The 27,026-nt window shown below is 43.4% G+C and overlaps 2 protein-coding genes across 2 annotated transcripts in view; both read right to left on the bottom strand.

Moving 5' to 3' along the window:
• LOC308285625 (xenotropic and polytropic retrovirus receptor 1 homolog) overlaps positions 1–7,028 on the bottom strand; it is a 58,110-nt gene extending 51,082 nt beyond the window's left edge. Inside the window, exon 1 of the mRNA XM_080726442.1 lies at positions 6,564–7,028. Coding sequence (XP_080582568.1) covers positions 6,564–6,632 — 69 coding nt within the window. The 5' untranslated portion in view covers positions 6,633–7,028. The remainder of the gene's footprint in view (positions 1–6,563) is intronic.
• A 14,456-nt stretch (positions 7,029–21,484) lies between these two features.
• Positions 21,485–23,857, bottom strand: LOC308284931 (aconitate hydratase, mitochondrial-like; the record flags this gene model as incomplete). Its single annotated transcript, XM_080725655.1, has 1 exon — positions 21,485–23,857. Exon 1 carries the CDS (start codon positions 23,837–23,839, stop codon positions 21,485–21,487), a length of 2,355 nt encoding a protein of 784 aa, XP_080581781.1. The 5' UTR covers positions 23,840–23,857.
• Between the last annotated feature and the right edge of the window lie 3,169 nt (positions 23,858–27,026).

Genomic DNA, 27,026 nt, shown 5'->3' with positions numbered 1-27,026 from the left:
ACGATTGGATTATGTTAATGTGCTTTTTATGGCCTCGGGAGCTCTTCTGAGAATATCAAACTTGCTTGATATTCTCGGGCCATCGGGTACAAATCCTTTACAATTATTGTCGTCTGAATGAGCTACCGGGTTTACTTCAGATTATATTCAAACCAGCTGCTCCTCTTCTGCCTTTTAGGAGTGGACACTGGCGTTCTTTTTTCTCTCTCTCTCTTTTTTTTTTTTTTTTTTGCTGCACAGATTTGGCTAGGGCAGTGTATGCTATTCTATCACCTCACAAAAAGCATTTCCCCACGACAACACGTGGGGATATATAATATCTTTATTATATTTATATAAGATAGGCTAATAATATATTTGGCTTGGAGTTGTCAAATCATCTTTTACGGCGTCACAACGGCAAGGTTTGGTTTGACAGTTAGTAGGCTATTATTCCATATGGTCCATATGTTTCTTCCCTTTTTAATGAATTTTATTATGTTATAACGATGTAGCCTACGGCTGAAATAAACTGTGCGTCCTAGCGAGCGCACTGCCGCACTCCCTATTGGTTTGTAGGCCTATTGTCCCGTTCAGTGCTGTGCGCGCATCGAGAGTTGATGATACACACAGTTACAGGCTACACACTGACAACACACAATTACCCGAAATGGGAAAAGCACAGAATGATCTTTTTTTTTTTTATCAAAAAACTGTAGGCATTTTTTGTAGGCACTCCATGTCGTCTCTCCACTGAAGTAGCCTAGTATCCAATCCAACATGTCCCGTTCGCAAAGTGAACCCATTCATCATTATCCATCTTTGTTCAATGGTCCAAAACAGAGCTAGACCATGACAACAAAGTGACACGTTCTGACAACTGACAACCTATATATGAATATGATGTGATCTGTAGGCTTATTGTTTAAAATAACTGAATTGGCTATAAAGTGGGTAGCGCGCAAGTGGCTAATAAATCTCGATATTCCGACGGCCTGACGGCACGGAGATCCAAATCCAATGTCCCAGAGAGAGAGAGAGAGAGAGAGAGAGAGAGAGAGAGAGAGAGAAAGGTCCTGTCGGGTCCAGCATTTTGAGGTGGAAACATGGAGAATTATGATCCAGCATTTTGAGGTGGAAACATGGAGAATCATACATTTGCTGAGAGTGAGAACCATAAGTTTAATGTAACTTGGAGTTGGAGGAGAGCAGAGCTGGAAAGTTATTAGCGAGTCTAGAATCAGCTGCGGATCTTAATTGGTTTGGCCTACTTTACTTTTACGCTTTTTTGATTGATTGATTGATTTTGTGTGTGTGTGTGTGTGTGTGTGTGTGTGTGTGTGTGTGTGTGTGTGCGTGTGTGCAGATTCCGTCAGATTAATCAGTGAGAATGCTTTCAGGTGAGCCTTTCTCCGCGCTCAATAGCCTAGGCCAAGTAAAAAAAAGAGAGAGAGATTAAACTTGAACTCTGTCGGTCTGACTGTCCCACCGCCTCATCCAAGCCTTCAACCAACTGTCCAAAAAGGAAAATGGACATGTAGGGTTCATTTAGTTCCATTACACTGTCAGGGTATTGCATTCTTCTTGTTTTCACCTAAAAACCGGATTAATTCTTCACAGATGCAGCACTCAAGGTAATTAAATGTCAAACCAAACCTCACCGTTGTGACTCCAAGCCAAATATATTATTAGCCTATCTTATATAAATATAATAACGATATTATATATCCCCACGTGTGGGGAAAGGCTTTTTTGAGAGGTGATAGAATAGGGTGGTAGAATAGGGTGGTTGGGCCCATTAAATATAAAAAAAACTCTTGATTTTATTTCTCTTGAGGAATAAAAAAATTCCCTCCGAGATCGCCAAGAGGCTAGAATCGCTAGACGTCGGTCTTGTGTGTAATGGTCTCAGATATTTCACTTGGCACAGCGGGATATACCGGCCCGAATTCAAGAAAGAGAATCATTGTCATTTGAAATGATCACCGATCAACCCCCGGCCACGAGTTCTGATCTGATGCAATATCGCATTTCGTCTGTGGGGCCTTTTAGTGGAATTGGCTCACCAGGAAATCATGGTTTAGTGCATGTATTTTAAGATAGCATCTGGATATATCAGGAACTCTGTCACTTTCCTCCTTGAGGTAGGCCATTAAACCGTGCAATGTGTGCCAAGGAATATGTGCTCTAAAAAGAATAATAATAATCCTACTGTACTGGGAGCACATTCAGTTACATGACTTTATGCATTTACACAATAGTATAACAAAAGGCTGTTGCAGAAAAAAGGGCAAAGAAAAATGTTCTGAACCTAATGGTGAGCCATATGTAGGCCATATCGCACCAATTACTAGTATAATATGTTGCATCGCTGAATGATTTTAAAAAGAAAAAAGAAAGAAATACCTGAACCCATTAATTTAGAACTTTGATTGCCAACGTATCGAGCGAACGTTCGAACCTACGAACGTTCGGTTACAGCCTTACTTAGTTGACAGCTGAGGATTTCTTCTCCATTTTCTTCCATGGCTCTGCATGTTGTTCTGACCGAAACCAGCCACCATCAGCAAAGTGACTTCCATACATGAATACCGCAACATGCTCTCCCACCCTGACTCTCAACACCTGCAAGCTCTTTCTTGCTTTCTCCTTTTGAGCCTTAGTTTCTCCCCTTCCATCTTCCTGACCTCTACCTTTTCCGACTCTTCATCTTTCGGTCTACTCTCCCATTCTCTCCTCCTACTCACCCCCACTCAGCTCTCTTCAGAACTTGACTATTATCACTAAAAACACTGTCCTCGACTCCTGGACTACATTTGATTGGTGGATAAATTAGCTTTCCTCGAACACAGACGATAGATAGCCAAGCCTTTGTATTAAAAAGGCTTCCGTCATGCCAGATATTTATCAAGGTAAAAAAGAAAGGAGCTACTTTGTCAAGGATCATTTGGAAATCAATATCATCCTTTTGTTTGGCCAGGCAGCCAATTATGCAGTCAGTCCTGTAAACTGTTGTCCAGTCAGCCTGCCAAACAGTAAGCCTGCCTAGAAAATAAGTCACATTGTTGCAATCAATATTATATTATTGGTCCACAAGTCAGTGTAATGGATGTACTACATTTTAAATGTCCATACCAACTGCACGCTTACAAATGCAAAATAAATACATAATGTTCATAGTGTTAACGGTTAACGCCCTAATATGTATTCTCCTGCTACGCATCTGACCCAAACACAGCTGCTGTGAGAAAACATGACAAGCATGAAGCGGCTTGGGCCAGAATGAAACTGGAGAGCCTGATAGTCTATGGTTCAGCACACACATCCCATCTCATCATAATAATGGTGTACTACTGCCAAGTGTTGAACTGTCTTGCTATGCGTCTGACCCAAACACAGCTGCTTAGCTGCAGTGAGAAAACATGAAATGTGATCTAGAACAGCACGCATCTGCCTGGGTCTCAAAACATCACTGGCCTGAGTCCGTCTGGGTCTCATTCAAGGCCTGTGTGCTTACGTGAAAGACTAGCCTGATTGGGCCCAAGTCCAGAATTACAGATAAGTTATTAACTGGAACAGTAAGTCCATAAGAGCAAACTAGAATCAACTTGACACGGTCATAGAAATAAGCATGTGATGACAGCAGCTTTTCACCAGTTTGGTATTAGAATGATTTAAAACATCCTAATTAAGTTACATAACTGTTTTAATTAAATGGTTATCAGTTGGTCTGGCAGTTAACCCTGGCATCACTATTTTAAGCAAACATTTTGAAAAATGTCCAGTCATTAAAAAAAAAACAATTGCACATTTTCAAACATTGAAGGGGGGAAAATCGTGAAAATAGCAGATCAACAAGAGCTTGTACTGTAGATCGGAAAAGAAGTCATCCCCATAAGGCAAAAGGTTCAATGTGTGACAATTCCAGCTTTGATCTGGTGATGATGGGGGTTACACAGAGATAGTCTTCAGATTGCTTTTCCGATATCCTGATGAGGACCATCATCCCATTCCCAAAGTACAATTATCATTCATGTTAATGTGTGGGTAGATCAGAAGAGGGGAATCAGGATACACACATTACATAATTGAAGAATAGACTTTAGGCTACATAAACTATTGCTCCGAACATGTTCCGGAGGGGAACAAAGAGTCATCAGAGGCTTAAAATAGTTCCACACCACTTCAATGTCACAATTTCTATAAACAGGAAAGGCTTTGCCGGTGGTGTGTGCCTCAGCTCAAAAGCACTGAAACGGTCTCTGCTGCTGCAGTGACACAGTGCTGAACCAAGTGTGATTGTGCAGGCAATGACTTATGAGAGAATGCTGCAACAGCCATCACCAAACAACGCAGGTAGAGCTGCTCCGTGCAGGAGAGGGACAGGTGGAGAAAACACAAGCAAGAAACATAGAAAGAGTAACCAATAGAAATGGGGTTTCTGCAATCGGCATTCCACTTCAAACCAAATAGTCACTGACCAGTTTGTTAGCATTATAGCTGATTTAAATAAATGCTTATTGACAAAAAAACTATTAAGAACTAATGATGTCTAAACTGTTATGTAATGTTAAATGACATGCTTGCTGATGATGCACACAGTCCATTATTCATAATTGGAGCTAGTATTGTACTGTACTGCAACTAGGCTATGTATGGCACAGTACAGTACAAATATATAACCATATTATAACAGTGGCTAATGCATATTTCACAACCTTGCCCATACAATTACAACCGTTGGTGTACACAAGCTTCATCACAGCTAATAGGCTTGCTATTAAAGCCTAATGTGTTGCATCTCGTCATTAATGGTTCCATTAAGCACAGGACCACATACATACCACATAATATAATACACATACAAAACAGGACCACAATGGAAACAAGTTCCCAGGACTTTTCTGTGCTATCGTTCTAGCCTTAATGTCTGACTGTACCTCATGCCGTTCACATTTCTGACTAAAAAAGTACAACAAAAAGTATTCAATCAGAAACAGGCATAATGACATGAGGTGGAGAGTGTGGCCCTTTCCCCGCTCTTGTTCGGCACATGGGCCCTTGCTCAAAATCTGACTGTCTGTCTAATTGTCTAATCTAGTTGAATCAAGAGGAAGGAGACTATAGTTGGTTAAACCAGTATCTAATTGTATAGCAATTATAGCACGTTTATTACACACCCAGTGGGTCATTCTTAGTTGTTCCCTTAAGGGCAGACCCTCTTCAGTCTTCACAGTCACAGTGACCTTCTGAAGATAACCAATATTAATATAACTTTCATAGCATCAAGATCAGCTTTTATGGATGTGCTTATTTGGGGATTTAACCAGAGATACCTGATATAAAGGCCCATAAACAGCGTTGTTGTGTCAAAGGTTGCAGATTTGGCCAGGGTTTACCATCATTGCCTTCCTCTCTCCCATTTGCACTCACTGACCCTCATCCAGTCCAATGTTTAAAATTGGGAAGGGTAAAAAAGAAAGGGAGAAAAAAACACGAACACGTTTCTGCTTTGTCAGCGGTTTTAGGACAGACAGAGAGGGTTAAACAGGCTGCAAGATGATCTAAATATGTGATGACTCGTCTAAATGCATTGTCTAAAAAACGCATTGCAAAATCTGCCAGTTACACCAGTTTGGTCATGGTGAAACAAGACTGAAACAAGACAGCAACACTTATAATACAAAGGTACGAAACGAACTAAATGGTACACTCACTCAGTACACCGCACTCAACAGTTAAACTGACACTAAAGAATTTGACTGAGTACCAGCTTTAAACAAAGACATGAGAATGAACCTGCCTGCAGCAGCAGAGCAGGAGACCCTACAACAAAAACAAATCTGGCTTGGCTAGTTTGCTAGCTTCAATGAGCTATAGGCTGGCACTGCTTCCTTCCTTCCGCCGTGTAACATTTTATCCCCTTTCATACAGCAAAGCAATATATAGTACAATGAAATAACACAAACGTAGCACCCCACGGTTGATTGCAAACAGTGGCCGTTGCTGTTGTTGTGGGGGTCCCGGTTAGATGGCTACCGTAGGGTTAGCTCGGCAGGTAGCCACACGGGCAGCTAGCTTGTGTGCTAGCCAGTGGTGGGAAAAGTACTCATTGTCTATTTAAGTAAAAGTATCAATACTGCAATGTAGAAATACTCTATTACAAGTAGAAGTCTGGAATTCAAAATTTGCTTGCGTAAAAGTACAATAAGTATTGGCGTCGAAATGTAATTCATGAACCAAAAGTAATAATTTTACAGAATTTCAAGTTTTCAAATGTGAAAATAGCAGTCTGAAAATAGACGATCTACAAGCTCACAATGCGTTGCTATTTTGTGTCCGAAATGCATACAGAGCAGAGCTGAAGTGTTATGTTTGTAGTAATACAAATAATCTACAAAGTAACTAGAAACTAAAGTTTTCAAATAATTGTAGTAAAAGTACAACATTTGGATCAGAGATGTATAGTGGAGAAGTACAATTATTGGAAAATGGAAACACTCAAGTAAAGTACAAACAGCTCCAAATTGTACTGAAGTAAATGTACTTAGTTACTTTACACCACCGGTGCTAGCTAATGGTACCTCATACTGGATGTATTGTTTCCTCCACTCCGGAGTGATGTGCGCCGAGAGATGCTCCGTGAACTTCATCCTGGCTGTTTCTTCTCCTTCTTCCCGGCGGCTCCCACCACCTCCTCCTCCTCCACCTCCTCCTCCTCACCTGGCCTCCTCAACGCCTCAGTGTGTGTGCGGGGTTTCTATCCGTCCAAACAGACGACCCTGGCGGCCCCGGGGCTGAGGGCTTCACTGCGGTATCTGTGTTGTTAGAGCGATGCTTGCCTCTCTTCTCATCCGGAGATTAGAGCAGCAGCCACCAGCAGCACCACACACACAACACACCGCAGCGGGGGGAGACGAAACATGACTCTTCGTTCTATTTACATTAGCATAGCTATGGCTAGCTCGTTAGCCTTTATTGTTATTTATGATGATGGCCGAGAACGGTGATGCCAAGTACATTGCCGAGAGAAACGCGTCCCTTGTCTGTGTCACTCAGAATGGTTGTGTGGTGGTGGTGGAAACAAGGTCGGTTTAGTGACAGGCACAGTTTGAGTTTGTTCGTCTCTCTCTCGTTGGTCGCATCACCGTGAGGTCGTGACGTAGCTGTTGTTGCGTCGTCATCCTCTCTCTCTCTCTCTCTCTCTCTCTCTCTCTCTCTGCTCTCTCGTCCCCCCCTCTCTCTCTTCCCTCTTTCTCTCTCTGTTTCTGTTCTGCAAAATTATTGGCATGGGATACACGTTTGGTTGAGATTAAAAAAAAAGTGCAAAACATAGACTTGTTCTGTTGTTCATATCTCTCTCTCTCTCTCTCTCTCTCTCTCTCTCTCTCTCTCTCTCTCTCTCTCTGTGTGTGTGTGTGTGTGTGTGTGTGTGTGTGTGTGTGTGTGTGTGTGTGAGAGAGAGAGATAGATAATTAATGAATTAATCATTGACAATTTATTTCCGTTTCTTGTCAAAAGACCCATCCCTTTAATACGGAATTATAAGACACCAAAACACAAGTAAACAATTCCACATTCACTTCCTGGAGACAGAAACAAAATAATTATGTGTGTGTGTGTGTGTGTGTGTGTGTGTGTGTGTGTGTGTGTGTGTGTGTGTGTGTGTGTGTGTGTGCGCGCGTGTGTGTGTGTGTGTGCGTGCGTGCGTGCGTGTGTGTGTGTGTGTGTACCTTACTGTAGGTAGCCTACACAGCATGGTGCATGTGATTGACAGTCTTTAAAGTGGCTGCATTCCACATCATGCTCACACGCTGCTGTGTAATATTTAAAAATGTAGCCTAGGCTAGGCCTATATACTTCAACCACCAGATATCAGCGATATGAAAGATTGTCTCTGTCATTAGTCATGTTTTCAAACTCTTTGTTTGTAAACTGTGGGAACTTGGAAGTATCATCATGTGTTTTTTGGTTGGCAGGTACAAAGTGCAGCTCGGCTTCCACCTCATCATTTGTGGTGCACGGCCTGTCTTCTCTAGCCAGGTCTGACTGGCCTGTGGCTGTGGCTGTGACGGCCTCTCTCCATGGTGAGGCTGTCTGGCCGTCCATCCATCCATAGTCAAGGATTTCCTTAGTTTCTGATCAGTCACAGTGCTCACTACTCAGGTATTATACCAGCGTGTTCTCTGTTTAGTTTGAGTCTTTCCAATGTGACAAATAGATGTAATCCTGGGCAATACACTCCCTCTGCCAACCTGGGGAGAGCAACTCTGGCACTCCGACTGGCTAGGAGGAAGGCAGTATAGAGGATTACTGCATGTTTTTGAGGGTCACCTACCTACCTACACAGGGAGAGCATGCAAACTCCACACTGAAAGGCCCTTTCGCCAACACCAATCGGGTATGGGCACTGTCACGCACTGATGGCGCAGGGCCCATCCCCAGCGGGAATCAAACCCAGGACCTTCTAGCTGTGAGGTGACAGCACTACCGACTGCGCCGCTGTGCCCCGTTTTGATTTCTCATCATATTCTTGTGGGGTTCTAATGCTCACCTTGCATTACTTTTGTGTGCAGAATACAGAGCCAGCTGGCTGAGGGGGCATCTCACTAGTTTCTGTGTATGTGAGAGCTTTTTATGGAGCGTCATTGTCATGTAATCATGGCAATTAGTTACTTTACACCACTGATTATATCAATATTCCTATACCTTGGACTGTTTGACTATATGTCAATAATTGTGACCATGATTTTGTGGACTGGAAATGTGGTTTGTGAAACCCCATAGTATTAGTAGTACCGACAATAACATAGACAACAGCGCTCTCTGATGTTTGATTAATGTATTACATCCTCTGGCAATGAACAGGATGGTAGGGAGTCACACCTTTTGATGGCTGGTGATAGGACATTCCACATTTTGGTGACATAATAGTGAAATCAATTCATCCCCATGTTTGTGCCGAATCTCCGGCGAATGAGGTCAGTGGAGGACACTCTGTTGTTGTGCCTGTGGACGTTTCTCACTCTTTTTAAGTATTTTGGTACATGGGCTGGTCCTTTGAGTATATCGAAAACCAGGACCATTGGAAGTTGCTGTAGTCTGTCCTCTACCCTGAGCCATACCACCCTATCATAATGGGCAGGGGTTAGGTGAGTCCTTCGTGTGAGGTCTAGCAGAAGTCTGACTTGTTTGTTTTGAAAAGTCTGTAGTTTTGATTGTAGTGCCTTTGAAGTGCTATAGAGTACCATGCATAGTCTTTCTTGATTACTTTTGTTGCCATTTTATCACTGGTTGATATATCTAAGGTAATCTCTTCTTTCCTTGTGATAACATTGTCACCCACTCTGATCGTGAAGTCTGTGGCCTTACTGAAGTTAAATTTGGACCCAAAAAGAATGGATTCAGTTTTACAGTTTTATTTGATAGTTTGATATCAATGAGCTTTATGTGCAGATTTTAAAGCATGTACCGAGGGGCTTTTTCTAAAAAGGGATTATGGTGATGTTATGCTTTAAGTTTAGTCCATGATTGAAAAGATACAATTATACATGTTTGAGGGTGGGAATCTGGGCGGGGAGCGTGATCTCTGGTGCTGCACTAGTAACTCCTGACCTACAGGTTGGTTAAGCTGGCTGTTGTTCACCAGGGAGAGGAACTGGGTCAGATAACATGTTCCTCCGCTCTCTGTAGGTGAAAAGAAGTGGCTGGTGACTTCATGTGTATTAGTCGGAGGAGACACATGCTTGTCTTGTCTCTTCTCAAATGTTTTGATCCCACGATTTTGTAACCCATTCTTCACCCAGTGTCAATTGTCTACTGTAATCCTGGGCGCTACACTCCCTCTGCCAACCTGAGGAGAGCAACGGACTGACCTCATGCTTCTTTCTATGCCGGAGGAGTCCAAGCCTCTTCTTTTCATCTTGGAAGGAACACGCTATTCCAACCAGTTCCTTTCCCCTCCATCAGGCACCCCGGTTGACAGTATAGAGACCTGGATTACGGCATGCAAACTCCACAAAGAAAGGCCCCTTTGCCAACCCCACCTAGGGTAAGGGCACTGATGACGCAGAGGAGAGAACACACCCTCAGCAGGAATCGAACCCAGGACTTTCTAAGTTGTAGCTGTGAGGAGACAGCTCTACCGACTGTGCCGCCGCTGTGTCTTGTCGTTTCTATACCCTCCCACATGAGCACCTGTAGTGGTTATATCAGTGACACACAAGAATGTGTGGGGGGGAAACAATACGTTCTCTGTATAGAACAATCCTCAGTTACACTATCTTATCCTTAAAGGGGAAGACCACCCATTTTCAATATTGAACTATGCATATACCTTAGAGGAGTTGTGTGGAAATTAAATAAAAATCAAACCTCGGTTCAAAGTGAAGCGGTGAACTTTTATTCTATGTGTTCTAGAGCTATGAACTCTGTGAACTATACATTCTTCCAATTCTGCATGAATGATTTTATCTGGAGGGACGAATTGTCATGTGAAGCTTGACCAATCCTCAAAGTATGGTCTCATTGGACATTTTTAATCATCCAATCATCACGGATTGGACGGACGTTACACACATATTCTGGATGTACGGCACAGATAAAACCTGTTCATTCTGGACTGGAATGACCATATATGGACATGAACGGGACACAGGACAGATAAAACCTGTTCATTCTGGACTGGAATGACCATATGGGCATGAACAGGACACACGTGTACGGGACAGATAAAACCTGTTCATTCTGAACTGGAATGACCATATATGGACATGAACGGGACACACAAAGCCACTCCTTGGAAGCGGCTTTCACCGCTTCAAAAAAAGTTCACCCTCTTCTGTGTTGCCTAGAACTGGAGGATTGACTTGGAGTTTGTATTGCAAATCACAATGTGATGACATCACACTGTTGTACTATACAATACAAACCCCAAAATCAATCCTCCAGTTCTAGGCAACACAGAAGAGGGGGACCTTTTTTTATTTCCACACAACTCCTCTAAGGTATACTAGTAAGACACCCAAGGGTGGAATGCGAAACCTCGCCCTAAAGGGCGAGGTCGCGCCAATTCTTGACAATCTGGCCAACCACAGCGTTTCTCTGACGATTCTAGTTGTTGTCATTCTGGGGGGAGTTTGTTCATGTTTTTGTGAGGGTATCAACCCTAGGAGCTCAGCACACTCACAGAATCATGGCACACTCACAGAATCAATGTTATGCCCATACATGGAGTTCCCTGACTATGTTATGTCAAAACATGCCCATATGTGGACATTACCAAATATGGGCATTTCCAGATATGTCCTTAATATTGATAACATTGGGACAGGGATCTCCATATATGGGCATGAAACATATGTTAATTAGTAAAGCCAAGCTTAGGTTTGATGCCTTGGGATTTCTATATTTGGACATAAGTGTGTACCCAATAGGTCATCATCTGGAAAGGTAGGGTGTAAATCAGAGTAAAGCAGGCTTTTGAGCTAGTTAGGGCCAGAGATTGATGACATCAGAAATCCCCATATATGGGCATAAAGGGATTTTGCTTTTGGGAATGCCCATCTATGGCATTTTTATTTTATTTTATCCTTTATTAATAAAAATACATGTATGTATCCATATACATATGGAGTTCAATATTGATGTTTTTGGAGAAGGTATGTTGTAAATGTATGCTACTTAGTAAGGGGCCTCGGGTTAGATACTCTTTGTATGGCCTCTGGAGGTCCTTGGCGTCGGTTAGTTGCGACCGTCAGGGAGCAGTTTACTATGAAAACCTCCACCGGCCGTCCGTCGGTCGGTCACACGTCACACCTTTGCCCTGCTCATATCTCCGCATCAGTATATAGGGCTTGTTTGTTTATTGTACCAGTAAGACTCCCTAATCGGGAGATAAGCGACCGTTGGTCGCTTATCTCCACAAATAGGCCAAAAGTTTGTTTTACCAATTATTACACTCTATGTGAACATTTACATCAACAAATCCCAAGTACTATGCAGAACGACCCATTTCAAGTTTTTAATGTACAACAATATTTAGAAAATAGGTCTACAAGCTGACAGTCCTCGTCCCTTATATTCCCATAGGTTATATGGAGATCTCAGTGTTTGTCAGTCCTTGTTCATTTATGCCCATATATGGACATCTCTATATCTACTGTAACAGTCCTTGTCCCTTTATGCCCATATATGGAGATCTCTTAACTGTAAGTCCTTGTCCCTTTTATGCCCATATATGGATATTCCTGATGTCATCAGTATATGAACATATATGGGCTTTCTGATATGCCCATATATGGAGATCTCTTAACTCATTGAGTGCCTATCCCGAATTAGTTCGGGATATATGATCGTATCACAGGGTGCCTATCCCGAACAAGTTCGGGATATAAAAAAAAAAAAAAAAAAAAAAAAAAAAAAAATTTTTTGAAAATTTTTTTTTTGAATTTTTTTTTTTTTTTTTGGACCCCATCAAATCTGGTGAACATGATTTCAATCGCGATTTTGCATGTTCCACCCCCATACAACCCCATCTAACATACAGGGCAGCCATTTTTGTTTACATTACATGTAAAACATAAGGGCGATTATCTCAAGAATGCCTGAACGGATTTCCAATCGGATTTTTTTGTTTGAAAGCTGTGAACAAACTGCACAAATCCACTCTGGATTGCATTGGATTTTTCAGAGCTCATTCTTCTCTGTTTTTTTCCCATGCATGAGGTGTGCAAGGTTTAATCATGGCTAAGTTGACGAAAATAAGGCTTCTAAAATGCTTGGTAGCCAATAGCTAACTTCAAGCTAACTTCATCCTCTTCCTGTACATGCAGTCATGCACAAAGGAAAGTGTTCAGGCAAGTCATGGCTGCAGGGCTTCTGCATATACCAGCATATCTCTATGGGATTTTCTCTGGCCACTGGGCGCCCTCTAGTGGTGAAAGGGGTGGCACTAAATGAGTTTAACTGTAAGCCCTTGTCCCTTTTATGCCCATATATGGATATCCCTGATGTCATCCGTATATGCCCATATATGGGCTTTCTAATATGCCCATATATGGAGATCTCTGTATCTCCATATATGGGTATAAAAGGATAATAATAATAATAATAATAATACATTTTATTTATAAGGCGCCTTTCAAGGCACTCAAGGTCGCCGTACAACAGTATAAAACAACAGATAATATTTAAAAAAAAACAGTAATACAATATAAAAACAGCAGAAAAAACAAATCACTAATCACAATAAAACAAACAATTAGCAGCAGAGCGACAAGAGGTCAGGCAAATGCCTGCCTAAAAAAGTACGTTTTGAGGTGTGTTTTAAAAGTGGGGAGTGATTCACAGTTTCTGATGTCGGGGGGTAGGGAGTTCCAGAGGTGAGGGGCAGAGCGGCTGAAAGCTCGTAACCCCATGGTGGAGACACAGGCTGAGGGTTTGTCAGGGGGGGTCAATTGGATGGCAGAGGCAGATCTGAGAGACCGGGAGGGAGTGTGAATGTCAATGAGGTCAGATAGGTATGGAGGAGCTAGGTTATGGATGGCCTTGAAGGTATGGAGGAGAATTTTATAGTTGATGCGTTGTTTGATGGGAAGCCAATGGAGTTGATACAAAACAGGGGTGATGTGATTGATGGCGGGGGTTCTGGTGATGATACGGGCAGCTGCATTCTGGACCAGTTGTAGTTTCCGGAGAAGGTTTTGGAGGATACTTCAGGTCTGACATCAGGTTTGTTTATATTGGGTTGCTAGGTTTGACATCACAAACTCTATGGGCCATCTGACCTAGAAATCTATAAGCGACCGTTGGTCGCTTATCTCCACAAATATCACAACCTCCACCTCTCACGTCATACGGGTAGCCATAGTTACACCTGGAATGTTGAATCTCATGGAGATAACCTACGCATCACACAAAGTCTGACCTCACCAGCCCATACTTGGGCATGGACGACTTATATCTCCATATACGGAGATGGCCATATATGGAGATACGATGACATCACAGAGTCCACAGCTGATGATGTGGCGTGATGTCATACAATACACAAACAAGCCCTATATAAAGGGGCAATTCTCACCAGGGAAGAGAGCATTGCCTGGAATGTTGAATCTCCATATATGGAGATAACCTACGCATCACACAAAGTCTGACCTCACCAGCCCATACTTGGGCATGGACGACTTATATCTCCATATACGGAGATGGCCATATATGGAGATACGATGACATCACAGAGTCCACAGCTGATGATGTGGCGTGATGTCATACAATAAACAAACAAGCCCTATATACTGATGCGATACGATGACATCACAGAGTCCACAGCTGATGATGTGGCGTGATGTCATACAATAAACAAACAAGCCCTATATACTGATGCGGAGATATGAGCAGGGCAAAGGTGTGACGTGTGACCGACCGACCGACCGACCGACGGACGGACGGACGGCCGGTGGAGGTTTTCATAGTAAACTGCTCCCTGACGGTCGCAATGACATCACGCCACATCATCAGCTGTGGACTCTGTGATGTCATCGTATCTCCATATATGGCCATCTCCGTATATGGAGATATAAGTCGTCCATGCCCAAGTATGGGCTGGTGAGGTCAGACTTTGTGTGATGCGTAGGTTATCTCCATATATGGAGATTCAACATTCCAGGCAATGCTCTCTTCCCTGGTGAGAATTGCCCCTTTATATAGGGCTTGTTTGTGTATTGTATGACATCACGCCACATCATCAGCTGTGGACTCTGTGATGTCATCGTATCTCCATATATGGCCATCTCCGTATATGGAGATATAAGTCGTCCATGCCCAAGTATGGGCTGGTGAGGTCAGACTTTGTGTGATGCGTAGGTTATCTCCATATATGGAGATTCAACATTCCAGGTGTAACTATGGCTACCCGTATGACGTGAGAGGTGGAGGTTGTGATATTTGTGGAGATAAGCGACCAACGGTCGCTTATCTCCCGATTAGGGAGTCTTACTGGTAGTATGCCCAGCACATAAGATGTGGGACGTCACAAAGCCTGCGGCCATGTATCATTTTCCATCAGGCCTGTTGGTTTTCACGCTCCAGTGCGGCGTTCATGCGCTGCAAGTCAATGGCAGACTTGGCAGTCAGACAGACAGCCATTGACTCCGGCCTAACAATGGCTACTTTCTATGACGGTAGTCCCATATGACATGATGGACTGGACTATCTCCATATATAGTGTTATCCACATTTCGTGTAGCTGCCCTGTACAGGAAGTGATGTCACAACTCGCTGACATCACACTGACATCACAGAGGCTTCGGAAGGACGGTCACGAGGCTTCGGACACTCAAGCGACACGATTCTTCAGAGTATATGCGACCTTCGGTCGCAACAATTAATGACATAGTTCAATATTGAAAATGGGTGGTCTTCCCCTTTAAGGAAAGCAGATTGAGTGTAACATTTTAATGAAGCTGTTGATGAAGACCTATAAGCAGTGAATATTTTCCATACTTCCTGCCTTTTAATAACATACACATAAACATAATATAGCTACATAAATACAACATGGAATGGGTTTTGGTTAAATTTCCATCATATTTATTTTATATACTGATCACTGACTAGTTTAGATGTCTGTCCATGAGTTGAGATGTCTTTGAGTCTAAAAACCAAATTGTCTTTATTGAGTCAGAAAGTTTTATTCAAAGTGATTATAGGTGCTCTTCTGGATGGGACATGACAGAATCAGTAGAAACTTAGAAATACTGCATCAGTGTGCATCAGGGTTGTATGCCTCGGCCAATTAGTTGCAGTTTACATCCATGTCTGTCCAGACTCATGAAGGCTTTTAAGAAATTCAATAAGAGCTGTTAAGATGTAATTTTAAGTTATTTCTATATTGACAATAACATGCATGAAAGGTGTTTTGTGATATCACAGTGACCTTTGCTTTGACTACCAAATCCCAATCTAGCACGATTAAACTCAGACTCGGGTGGAGAAGCGATGAACAGACAATGCCAGTGTCCTCTTTTTTTATTGCATGTATTATGGTATGTACACCACCTCATTGGCCCTGTGGTTAGAGCCCTGAGACTGGGAGGTCAGGGTTCGATCCCTGGCTGGGTCATACCAAAAACTCTGAAAACTGGGACCCGGTGCGTCCCTGCTTGGCACTCAGCATCAAGGGTTGGATTGCTAGCGTCATGTCCAGGGGCTGTGCTTGTACATCAAGCTGCCTCATGCTACAGAAACAGGGGATGTGGGCCTCATGGCAAGGCTTATTTACTTATTATAGTGTGTATTGTATTGCCGATTCATTAAGTACAGAGGACCACAATGGTTTGTTATCCTTTTAGCATAACTGGGACTGTATTACATGTACTGTTAATACGCATATTAGCCTAATAATGCCTGGTTTCTGAGGCACTCGCCAGGGGAATACTATGGTTGAAGAGATTGATATTTTATGAATGTGTGTATATTTGTGTGTGTATATGCACACAGTACAGGTATGTTAAATAACAAGAATCACAAAAGATCATTTTATCACAGAGCACAGTCTTTATTGAAAGTTGCATGCTGACATAATGCATGATGGAAGCATAATGCATGGGCCAGTATAGCCTATATCTAGGCCAATCATTATAGAGGTTATCTAGTGAACTGAGGGTCAGATTAGGCTAATAGGCCTATTATATAACAGGGTTGTTTTGATGTAAACAAGATGGTGAATGCAGGTCTGCTAAAAACAGGGTCCCATTGCAACTTTATCATCTATTGGCATTCCCAGAGCTGCTTATTGACAACGACAAGATTGGCGATTTCATTTCATTTCACATGGCAGCCATGTTGGCTTGGTTGTTGTGTTGACTTGAGACACATTGGCAGCTTGCCCATTTTACTGACCTCAATTCTAGGCAGGAAGACCTATAGATTTCCACAGATACTATAGCCTATAATTCTGAGGAGGGCAATATATAAACGTCAACATACACAGGTACAATCTCTCTCTCTAATATATAAAGTAAATAGATAGATCCCTCTCTTCCATTCATTTTGGAGTGATGTGGTTCATCTCTTGGCATTCACCGCGTGCCTTAATTGACAGATTTTAAATCAAGGTCCACTGTGAACACTGAGAGAGAGAACCTATATTAGGCCTATTCTGTGTGTGAGAATTGGGGGAGGGGTAATCTAAATCTTACATTGTGTGGCTGAATCGAATGAGCAAAGAAGGAAGGGTGATGGAATCCTTCCTTGATGGGGAAAAATGCATCCTGTATGGTAGGCCTATACATTTGATCTGTGGGGAGAAATAGCTCCCCTACTGGCCAGTCTCTTGATAAAGCAAATTCTGCACACTGCACTTGCGCACGCACGCGTTCGCACGCGCGCGCGCGCACACACACACACACACACACACACACACACACACACACACAGACAGACAGACAGACAGACAGACAGACAGACAGACAGACAGACAGACATTTATTACTGCAACTGTTCAGTTTAGCATTAAAAGTCAAAACAGGTGCATGCGCCACCGTGAGCGCCTGGCTATAACTGATGACACATCAATAGAATAGCCGTTAGCTAAATTGAAACTAATAAAGTCAGAGAGAGTCGACCAGGCAAAAATGAACGCACGGCCTTTTTCCAGCATTTTGACTTGCAGCAAGGACGCATGCAGTGGGCAGGTTGTTTGAGCCAATATGAAAACGCCTTTCAAGTAAAACGCGGCGTATTTGAGGATGAGCCGTATTTGAAGGCAAAGGCGTCACACACATTTAGGATCTGTGAGGCTAAAACAAATAATATAAAGCTATGCCTTTCTCTCAAATACCAAACGACAGGTAGCTCGCTCATTCGACATAGACTAGTTTATGCTATTAAGTGCCAACTCAAATGCATCTTTCTTATATAGCGTAGCCATTCTTAATGTTGCAAGCTAAATGCATGATGGGTCGTTTCTGCGGGCGTTAAAATGGAGCAGATTATCTAGGCCGTGCAATCGTGCATTAAGCAGCTAAACAACAACCTAAAGGCAAGCACACAATACGCATCCGAGATATAGCCTAGTCACTTCACAGAAGGCCTATCAGAGCATTTTAAATAGGCAAGGTATATTTTTTGTTTTTCATTATAGCCACCTATAAGGATTAATTCGCTGACAGTCTAGCTTACAACTAGCACACAAAGGCGCCCTATATTCTTACAGGACATAACCAAACAATGATGGGTGCATAATCAAATAGAGCAAGACAGAGGCTTTTTGAATGCAGGGTTGTCCTTGTCGCATTATCCAAGAACCATCCTTTTCGTCGCATCTCCGTAGGCTACTTTGCTTCTCTCTCCTTTTCTCGTCCTCTCGTCCCATAGTAGTATACAGCATCTCCAAAAAAGGACGATGTTTCAGATAAAGAATGAGGAGAAAAAAAGATGCTTTGTTTCGGCAGCAGCAGCCTTAAATAAATAAATAAATAAATACATAAATCAAGATGCTCCTCTTCCTTCGGCACGTAGAATAGCTATGTGGAAAATCGCCTCGGTTCTTTGGGGTTTCCTTTTTATTAGAGGTGGCTTTTAAATAAGGTAGGCTATAGTAGTTAAATTGAGGATCCTTCACAGTGGATGCAAGCGGGCGGAGGATTGCGCACATGCAGGCTAGGGCAGGTGACGTCACCATGCAGATAGACGCTCTGAAATCCCTCTCCATCCTCTCCGTGCCCTTGAGACTACGGTAAACAGCGGGTATGCTTTTAGGCCTGTCACCGTTTCTCTGCTTTTCAAAATGCCTTTGTGTGCTCTATTATGAAAAGACACGAATAAGCGTCACATCACATGTCCGACTTGTCACCAGTCCCAGTTGCTATATTTAGATGGAAATATGGAGCAATTGTAGCCTATATTGTCTCTGACTCTGTCGGGTGGAAACCTCGTGTCCAAAAGCCTTTCCTTTTTTATTAATATATCATTAAAAAAAAGTGGATTAGTAGAAAATAGTAGGCCTAATTATAAAATAGCAGATCTGCAAGCTCTCAATGCTTTACATCGAAAATTATTATGAGATTCTGCTATTTGTTTTTCCACTACTTTTGTGCTACACTCTTATTGTATGATGAAGCCTAGGGCCTAGGCCATCAATTTGCGAAAAAACATAAAAAGTTGATAGGCCTATATGGAAGTTCGCAGCAATGCAAGTCTGCTGTGAACAACAGCAATCAATTTCATTGAGCCTTTTGTGCTCAGCATTGGGCCTTTAATGATGGACTCATGGGGGACTCAGTTGTCTTGTTATTTCAAAGATAAATTGATATAAACAAAAACAAATCTGATTATTTAAACAAAGCAAAGTTACTGTAGTCATTTATATGTTAAACCCATGATTACAAGTTTGCACATGTTGTACTTGTAAGAAGTTACAACATGTACCGGTATGTGTTATAACTGGACAGGATTAGGCCTAAACCACGCTTAATTTACATTAAATTTGCACAGTTGAAAAAGATAAGATAGAGCAAACATAAAAATGTTGAGAACCACTGGATTAAGCCACATTAGCACAGTTGAAAGAGATACTGTAGAGAGAGGAGGGGGTGAATACATGCCAGTATGAGAGAGAGAGAGAGAGAGAAAGAGAGAGAGAGAGAGAGAGAGAGAGTGGAGAACTGCAGGACAAACTAATATGTTGGCCAAAACAGGAATGTGGTGCCAGAACGTATAAACATGCAAGGCAACATGCAGGTCTGTGCTCTGTACTGAGAACATTATACTGTACATTAATAAGGCCCCGATCAGACAGGACATGTTCTTTATAGGCTGCTGCAAAACAGGGTGTGGCTTTCCTTGGGGGCCGAAGGGGGCCCCTGAAAATGTTGGGGCCCTTAGGGTGATTTCCTGAGTTATGTTGTCAACTAAAAATATTTGACGGCTATACCTTTCATTCTTTCACTGATGATGAAAACAAAATATAAAGTAGAAATGCACTCTGTCGAGGTGCCAACTTGCGTCTAGTGCACAAGTAGGCCATATTTGGCCTATTTGTGCGCAAGCAGAGCGCTTCCAAAACATTACTGATATATTATGACCACTGGCGTCACCAGGAATACTGGTCCTTCATTGCCTGTTAATGATGACGTTGCAAGAGATGCTGGTCCCTGATTGGGCTACGAGTTTTACAATTTATATTATATATTGTGATGTTAAATGAGGCATGACCAGAGGCTTCACTTACTTCCCTGCAGAAAAATCTCGAACCGAATATGGCAACCACACTAACTAAGCTATGATGACAAAAACTATGTAATAAATATATTGACAAATACAAATTAGATGGAAATAGGGAGTGACTTGTGGAGGAGAGATTCAGTAGAACTAAGACAAGTCATTCCGACACAAGCTAAAGTTATTTTATCAGATAAGCTGGTGTCTTAATGCTAAACATGAAATACAATGCAAGCCAAATAAACCACTTCTGACATGATGAGAAGTGAATGAGCCAGAGTTGCTTATTTTGTAATGTAAAAAGATTGATTTACACGCTATCAGAGTGTAAAGTCTCACTGTCCTCAAAATTAAACAAATATGTACTAAAAAGAAGTATGCACGTTTGCAAATAATTTTAAACAATAACACTTTAACCAAATCTGTACAATTTTAGTCTAAATCAACAAGCCTTTTTTCTGTTGACTAGTATCTTCCGGTATCTAAAATATAACTAAAACTAAATAGTGAAACGTCATTAAAGTTAAAGTTGCGTGCCCCTGTGTGTGTGTGTGTGTGTGTGTGTGTGTGTGTGTGTGTGTGTGTGTGTGTGTGTGTGTGTGTGTGTGTGCGTGCAGATATGCCCATATATGGACTGGAAATTTGATAATGCCGGTAACAATGCAGGTTGATAACAGCACAAAGTGCAGACATTATCAGCCTAAATATGGACAGGTCCGACACATCGTTGGGAAATAATGTTAAGCCCATATAGGCCTAGAGATCCCAACATCAGCACAAAATGAACATTGTTAGGCAATTACACTAGACACCTTGTGTGTTTGTTTGTTTGTTTTTATGTCTGAGTGTTGCAACACAGTCTCCAGGCCAGCATGTCCCCTCAGGAGACTTGGCTCAGATCTGAACCCCTGGAGATAATTACGAAGTGGTGGATGCATTGTCAGTACAATAACCCCAGCAGTGCCGGCAAGCTAAAAAGGACCTGGTTTACCAGTTTCTACAAAAGGTTTAAGTTTGTGTGTTATGTCTGTCTGTCACATCAGGGCCCTCTGCTCAGGACACAACGTAACTTACCTTCAAAATTATAAAAGAAAACAACTGAAAAGGGTGACCTATAAGCGAGACATTGCTCTCCTCTAGTACTGTCACTTGGTGTCAGATTGGCCATGACCATCAGTCCTTGTTGGGTAGGACTGCTGTCTATGCCATCCCTTTTAGCATCTATAGGCGCACATTTATCAATAATACTGCATTTCCCAGAACCCCTTCAGAGTTTACACTTTCATCCATGCTGGAGCTCCTTCATTCTATTCAGGGCGGAGCCTGCCTGGAACCACTCAATCTGTGTCTGGTTGAAGGTGTGGTTTAGAGTTATGGACTCCTCGTTGCCATTGTTATGTTTGATCACAGCTATCAAGGGCTTGCCAGGAGCAAAAGATTTTAATCCTGTGATAGAGATCTTGTCTTCAGGACGGATCTTATCATAGTCACTGGGGTTAGCGAAGGTCAGAGGCAACATGCCCTGCTTCTTCAGATTGGTCTCATGAATTCTGGCAAAGCTCTTGACGATGATGGCACGTCCTCCCAGGTGCCTGGGCTCAAGGGCAGCATGTTCTCTGCTGGAACCCTCTCCATAGTTCTCATCTCCAATAACCACCCAGTTCACCCCATTAGCCTTGTAGTGACGGGCGATGTCTGGCACACCTCCATATTCCCCGGTCAGCAGGTTCTTGATCTTGTTGACACTGTCGTTCTCTATGTTGACTGCGCCAATAAGCATGTTGTTGGAGATGTTGTCAAGGTGACCACGGAACTTAAGCCAGGGGCCGGCTGGGCTGATGTGGTCTGTGGTGCACTTGCCTTTCACTTTGATGAGGACCTCCATGTCCTTGAGGTCATTGCCGTGCCACTTGTCGAAGGGCTCCAGCAGCTGCAAGCGGTTGCTAGAGGAGTTCACGTCCACCTTGACAGAGCTTCCGTCGGCTGGTGGGTTCTGGTAGGTGTCCTGGCCAGGGTCAAAGTCCCTGGTGGGGAGCTCATCGCCAGTGGGGGGCTTCAGCTTGAATTTCTCTCCATTTGCGGCTGTCAGAAAGTCTGTCTCAGGGTTGAAGTTGAGGTTGCCAGCAAGGGCAAGGGCAGTGACAATCTCAGGGGAGGTGACGAAAGCATGAGTGGCCGGATTAGCGTCGTTCCTGCCAGTGAAGTTCCTGTTGAAGGATGTCACGATGGTGTTCTTCTCTCCTTTCTTCACATCTATCCTGTTCCATTGGCCAATGCAGGGTCCACATGCATTGGCAAGGACCACTCCTCCTACGTCACTCAGGATCTTAGCATATCCATCTCTCTCAATTGTGGCACGTATCTGCTCAGATCCAGGGGTGACCATGAACTCAGACTTGCACTTCAGGCCCTTGTCCAGAGCCTGCTTGGCCACAGAGGCTGCCCTGCCCATGTCCTCATAGCTGGAGTTGGTGCAGCTCCCTATCAGACCAACCTTAATCTCCAGGGGCCAGCCATTTGCTTGAGCTGTGGCTCCAATCTCAGACACAGGGTGAGCCAAGTCAGGGGTGAAGGGCCCGTTAATGTGGGGCTTCAGCTCATTCAGGTTAATATCAATGACTCGGTCATATTCACAGCCCTCATCAGGGATAAGATCATCCTGGAACTCATCGGCCAGCTTCGCAATCTCTCCACGACCAGTCTTATGCAGATAGGTCCTCATGCGATGATTGTAGGGAAATACAGAAGTGGTTGCTCCAATCTCAGCTCCCATGTTACAGATTGTGGCCATACCAGTACAGGAGATGGAGTCGACTCCAGGGCCATGGTACTCTATGATGGCATCAGTTCCTCCTTTCACAGTCAGGATGCCAGCCACCTTCAGGATGACATCCTTCGGAGAAGACCAGCCAGACAGGCTGCCTGTCAGCTTCACCCCGATCACTTTAGGACATTTGAGCTCCCACGGGATTCCAGCCATGACGTCCACAGCATCGGCTCCACCCACTCCGATACAGATGCCTCCCAGGCCACCACTGTTGGGCGTGTGAGAGTCTGTGCCGATCAGCATCACTCCCGGATACGCGTAATTCTCCAGAATGATCTGATGGATGATACCAGACCCTGGTTTCCAGAAACCAACTCCATATTTGGCTGCAGCAGATGCAAGGAAATCGTAGACCTCGTGGTGCATTTCCTTAGCCCTCTGCAAGTCCTGAGCCCCTCCAATCTGAGCCTCGATCAGGTGGTCACAGTGGATGGTGGACGGGACGGCCACCGTGGGCAGTCCGCTACTGATGAACTGAAGCATGGCCATCTGAGCAGTGGCATCCTGCATGGCCACGCGGTCCGGACGCAGGCGTAGGTATGTGCGGCCGCGGTCGATCTCCTGCCCCGCCGGGTCTTCCAGGTGGCCATAAACATTCTTCTCAGACAGAGTAAGGGGTCTGTTGAGCCTCTTGCGTACAATGCCAATGTTCCTGTGCAACATCGCATAGTTGACACTGGAGTCAGGCTCAAAACGGCTTACGGCCACTTTTGGCTTGGTGCTGAAGGCTGCTGCGGCATGAACACGCCTCGCCCCAGTTCCGAGGGCCATGCGCAGTCTAGTTGTGACGGTCACACAGTAAGACAGCATTTTGTACACTGACAAAGAGGTGTCTTCACATAGCTACAGTATAGCTGGAAGTTGGTGTGTTTTATTCTCTACAGTTGCATCATTTGATGACATCACCCTTCCAACACGCTCTGATGTGAAGCTGGTGATGAAACATACTTTAGATGTCCACATATGGCTATTGCCAATATGGTTATACAGCACTAGACCACTGGGCACCAGCCTGTTAATACTCGGGAACGATGCAAGCTGAGAACGATACAAATTGGAAATGCAATACCCATGCAATACCCCCATGTACCCATTGTCAGAGCACCCGTTGTGCCCAAATATGGGGTCTAGGCCTGTCTATGACATATTGATGAATTGGCGTATTCCATATATGGGGATTTGCGATTCTATCGGTATGTTTTGGAGATCCACTGATCTGACCAACTTCCCACTTGGCAAATCATGCCCAATATGCATGCAGAGTTTGAAGTCGGTGACGGTCTGATCCATATACTGTATGTGTATGACCATATATGGGCATAGCGGTCGGATCGGTTCTGGACAACCGGATCTCCATAATGCCTATATATATGGGCGTATCAGTTGGATTGATGGTTCTGGAACACTGATCGCCTGTCTGAGAGACTCAATGGTGGATTCAGCACTCCCATGGGTCATCAGCAATTGTACACATTTATAGCAGGACATATTGACTATATGAACCATAGCTCATATAGTCAGACAGACACACAAGGGCGTTTGAGAATTTCAAAAGTTAAATCAGGATCTAAGTATTTGTTTAAAGTTTAGGCCTCTGACTGATGAGACGAGGCTGACGTGGTCGGATTTGGGAGGCGTTTTGAAGATTTTAGTTAGTGTGGTTGCCCAACAGGGCAACACATTATAGTCCTATAGGGAAACTTTATAGACTTCTAGGGTAACTTTTTTTAGACTTCTAGGGTAACTTTTCAGCTGCCATTGGAAATGGCAGGGATAAGGAATCAATAGGGAATCAATGGGAGTGGGAATCAGTAGGGAATCAATGGAAGTGGGAATCAATAGGGAATCAATTGGTCGAGCTTCACATGACAGTAAGCTTACTGTAGAATATAGTCAGCAACCGTCAGCAACCACACTCGCAATTTAAAATTGCATCTTTCTAGTTAGTATTTATCAGAGTGTAGCCTATCAATGTGGTCTTCCCATTCGTTTTTGGGGTCGGCTCCATATGCCCTTAGTTTTTGCCCAAGTATAGCCTAGCAAAGAGCCACCAGCTGACCTCACAAGAAAGACTAGAAACAGGTTGCGTTTATGGGGAGAGATGGATACGTAATGCTGTATGGATATATTAGCATATCACTGGATCATATAAAACCTCTATTCCAAACAATAGAGGTGGCTGTTGTAGATGGATTGAGCTGAATTGCAGTTTCTTCTTCTCGCCACTGGATGGCAACATTTGTCCATTAACACAAGGGGGTTTTCATTATGGCAGCATGTGTGTGTGTGTGTGTGTGTGTGTGTGTGTGTGTGTGTGTGTGTGTGTGTGTGTGTGTGTGTGTGTGTGTGCGCGTGTGTGCGTGCGTGCGTGCGTGCGTGCGTGCGTGTGTGTGTGTGTGCGTGTGTGCGCGTGTGTGCGTGTGTGTGTGTGTGTGTGTGTGTGTGTGTTTCTAGTTAAGTGTAAACTTACAAACACTCAACAATGAGACTCATATCGCTCTCATCTCTAATTTCTCAGTCTGGTTTATAACGTTTTTTCTTCACAGTTAAATTGTCTATGCATGTGAGTGAGTGACCAGCTCCTGTTTCCTTCCTGTGGTTAATCTGATGTCTAATTGGCTAATTGGAGTAGACTAGAAGAGCTTAGACCAGGAATAGGCCCTCCTAGCCCATACACGCAACTCTCTCTCTCTCTCTCTCTCTCTCTCTCTCTCTCTCTCTCTCTCTCTCTCTCTCTCTCTCCCTCTGTCAATGTGTTTGCACAGCATATGTGTTTGCACTGCACAGCATATGTGTGTGTGTGTGCGCGCGTGCGTGCGTGCGTGCGTGCGTGCGTGCGTGTGTGTGTGCGCGCGCGCACGTGCGAGACAGCGTACGTGCATGTTTCTTTGTGTCCAATCTGGGAATCCATTCGGTTAAAAAGAAAATCACACCCAGTGAAGTGAGCGGTGCCTTTTATATGGTTTCATTGTATATAAGCTTTGCGGGACATACGGACAGACACACATAAGGACATACACGCAAAGCCAGATGTAGGAGCGGTTAGCACCGCTCACAAAGGAAAACAATATTATTATCTGCTGTTAGCATAATCTGTTTTAAGAGATTACTTTGTGTCTAACTAAGAGATCATAGTGTGTAACATAACTAATATTCTCTAGTTAATCTCCTGTATTCATTGTTTTTTCTTGCTCCTCTGGATGTGGTTATGAGGTTTTTCTGACCTGTAAAAACAAAATCGCCCTTTTTCTTTGTTTAATTTATCTGTAAAATCTTAGTCGTCTTTATTCCTGCCCGTCCTCCCTTTACAAGCAACTGCAACTGCATGTAAACGGCTTAGAAACTTGTCCCCATGTCCCCTTTCTTCTGCTGTCATGGTGTGACAGAGCAGTGGGGGCGGCCATAGCTTAGTGGGTAGAGAGGTCATTTGGTAATCAGGTCACTGGCTCCGGTCTGTATGTCAAAGTCTGCATAACCATATTAGTAGCCATCAGCAAAGGAAGAAAATCATACAACCAAGTTGGGTGAGGACTGAGGAGCCAGAGAACATACTGTAAACTCCCACTAGACTAAGGTAGCCTTGCTAATCTTATTGTGTCCATACTTTTTAAATATTTAACCTCTATATATTTCCAAATAGTAGCCCGGGCGTGTACGCAAAATCGATTTGGACCCCAGGAGTTTAACGAACCAGGCAGCTATTTGCAATATTTACATTGCATTTATTTGAATGGTGCTTGATATGCAAAATGGGGTCCGACCCCAGGCTACTATTAGGTAACCAGCTTCTATTTGGCCATATATGCTACTATTTGGAAATACACTGTATACCCGTTTCCCCTTATAATAAAGGGCTTGGACTGTCCACATTTGGACACTGCTATATGATGATGTCATCAATACTGAGGCTGTTGGAGGCTAGCCAAGTGACTTGGACTTTCACCCAAGTCACTCAGCTAGCCTCTTTTAGAGCCAGGCTGTCTATAAAAAGAAGTGA

The sequence above is a fragment of the Nannobrachium achirus genome (genome assembly GCF_963921795.1).
Source record: "Nannobrachium achirus genome assembly, chromosome: 5".
NCBI lineage: Eukaryota > Metazoa > Chordata > Actinopteri > Myctophiformes > Myctophidae > Nannobrachium > Nannobrachium achirus.
The sequence above is the reverse complement of the archived record's forward strand: the minus strand, read 5'-3'. Positions and strand labels throughout refer to the sequence as shown.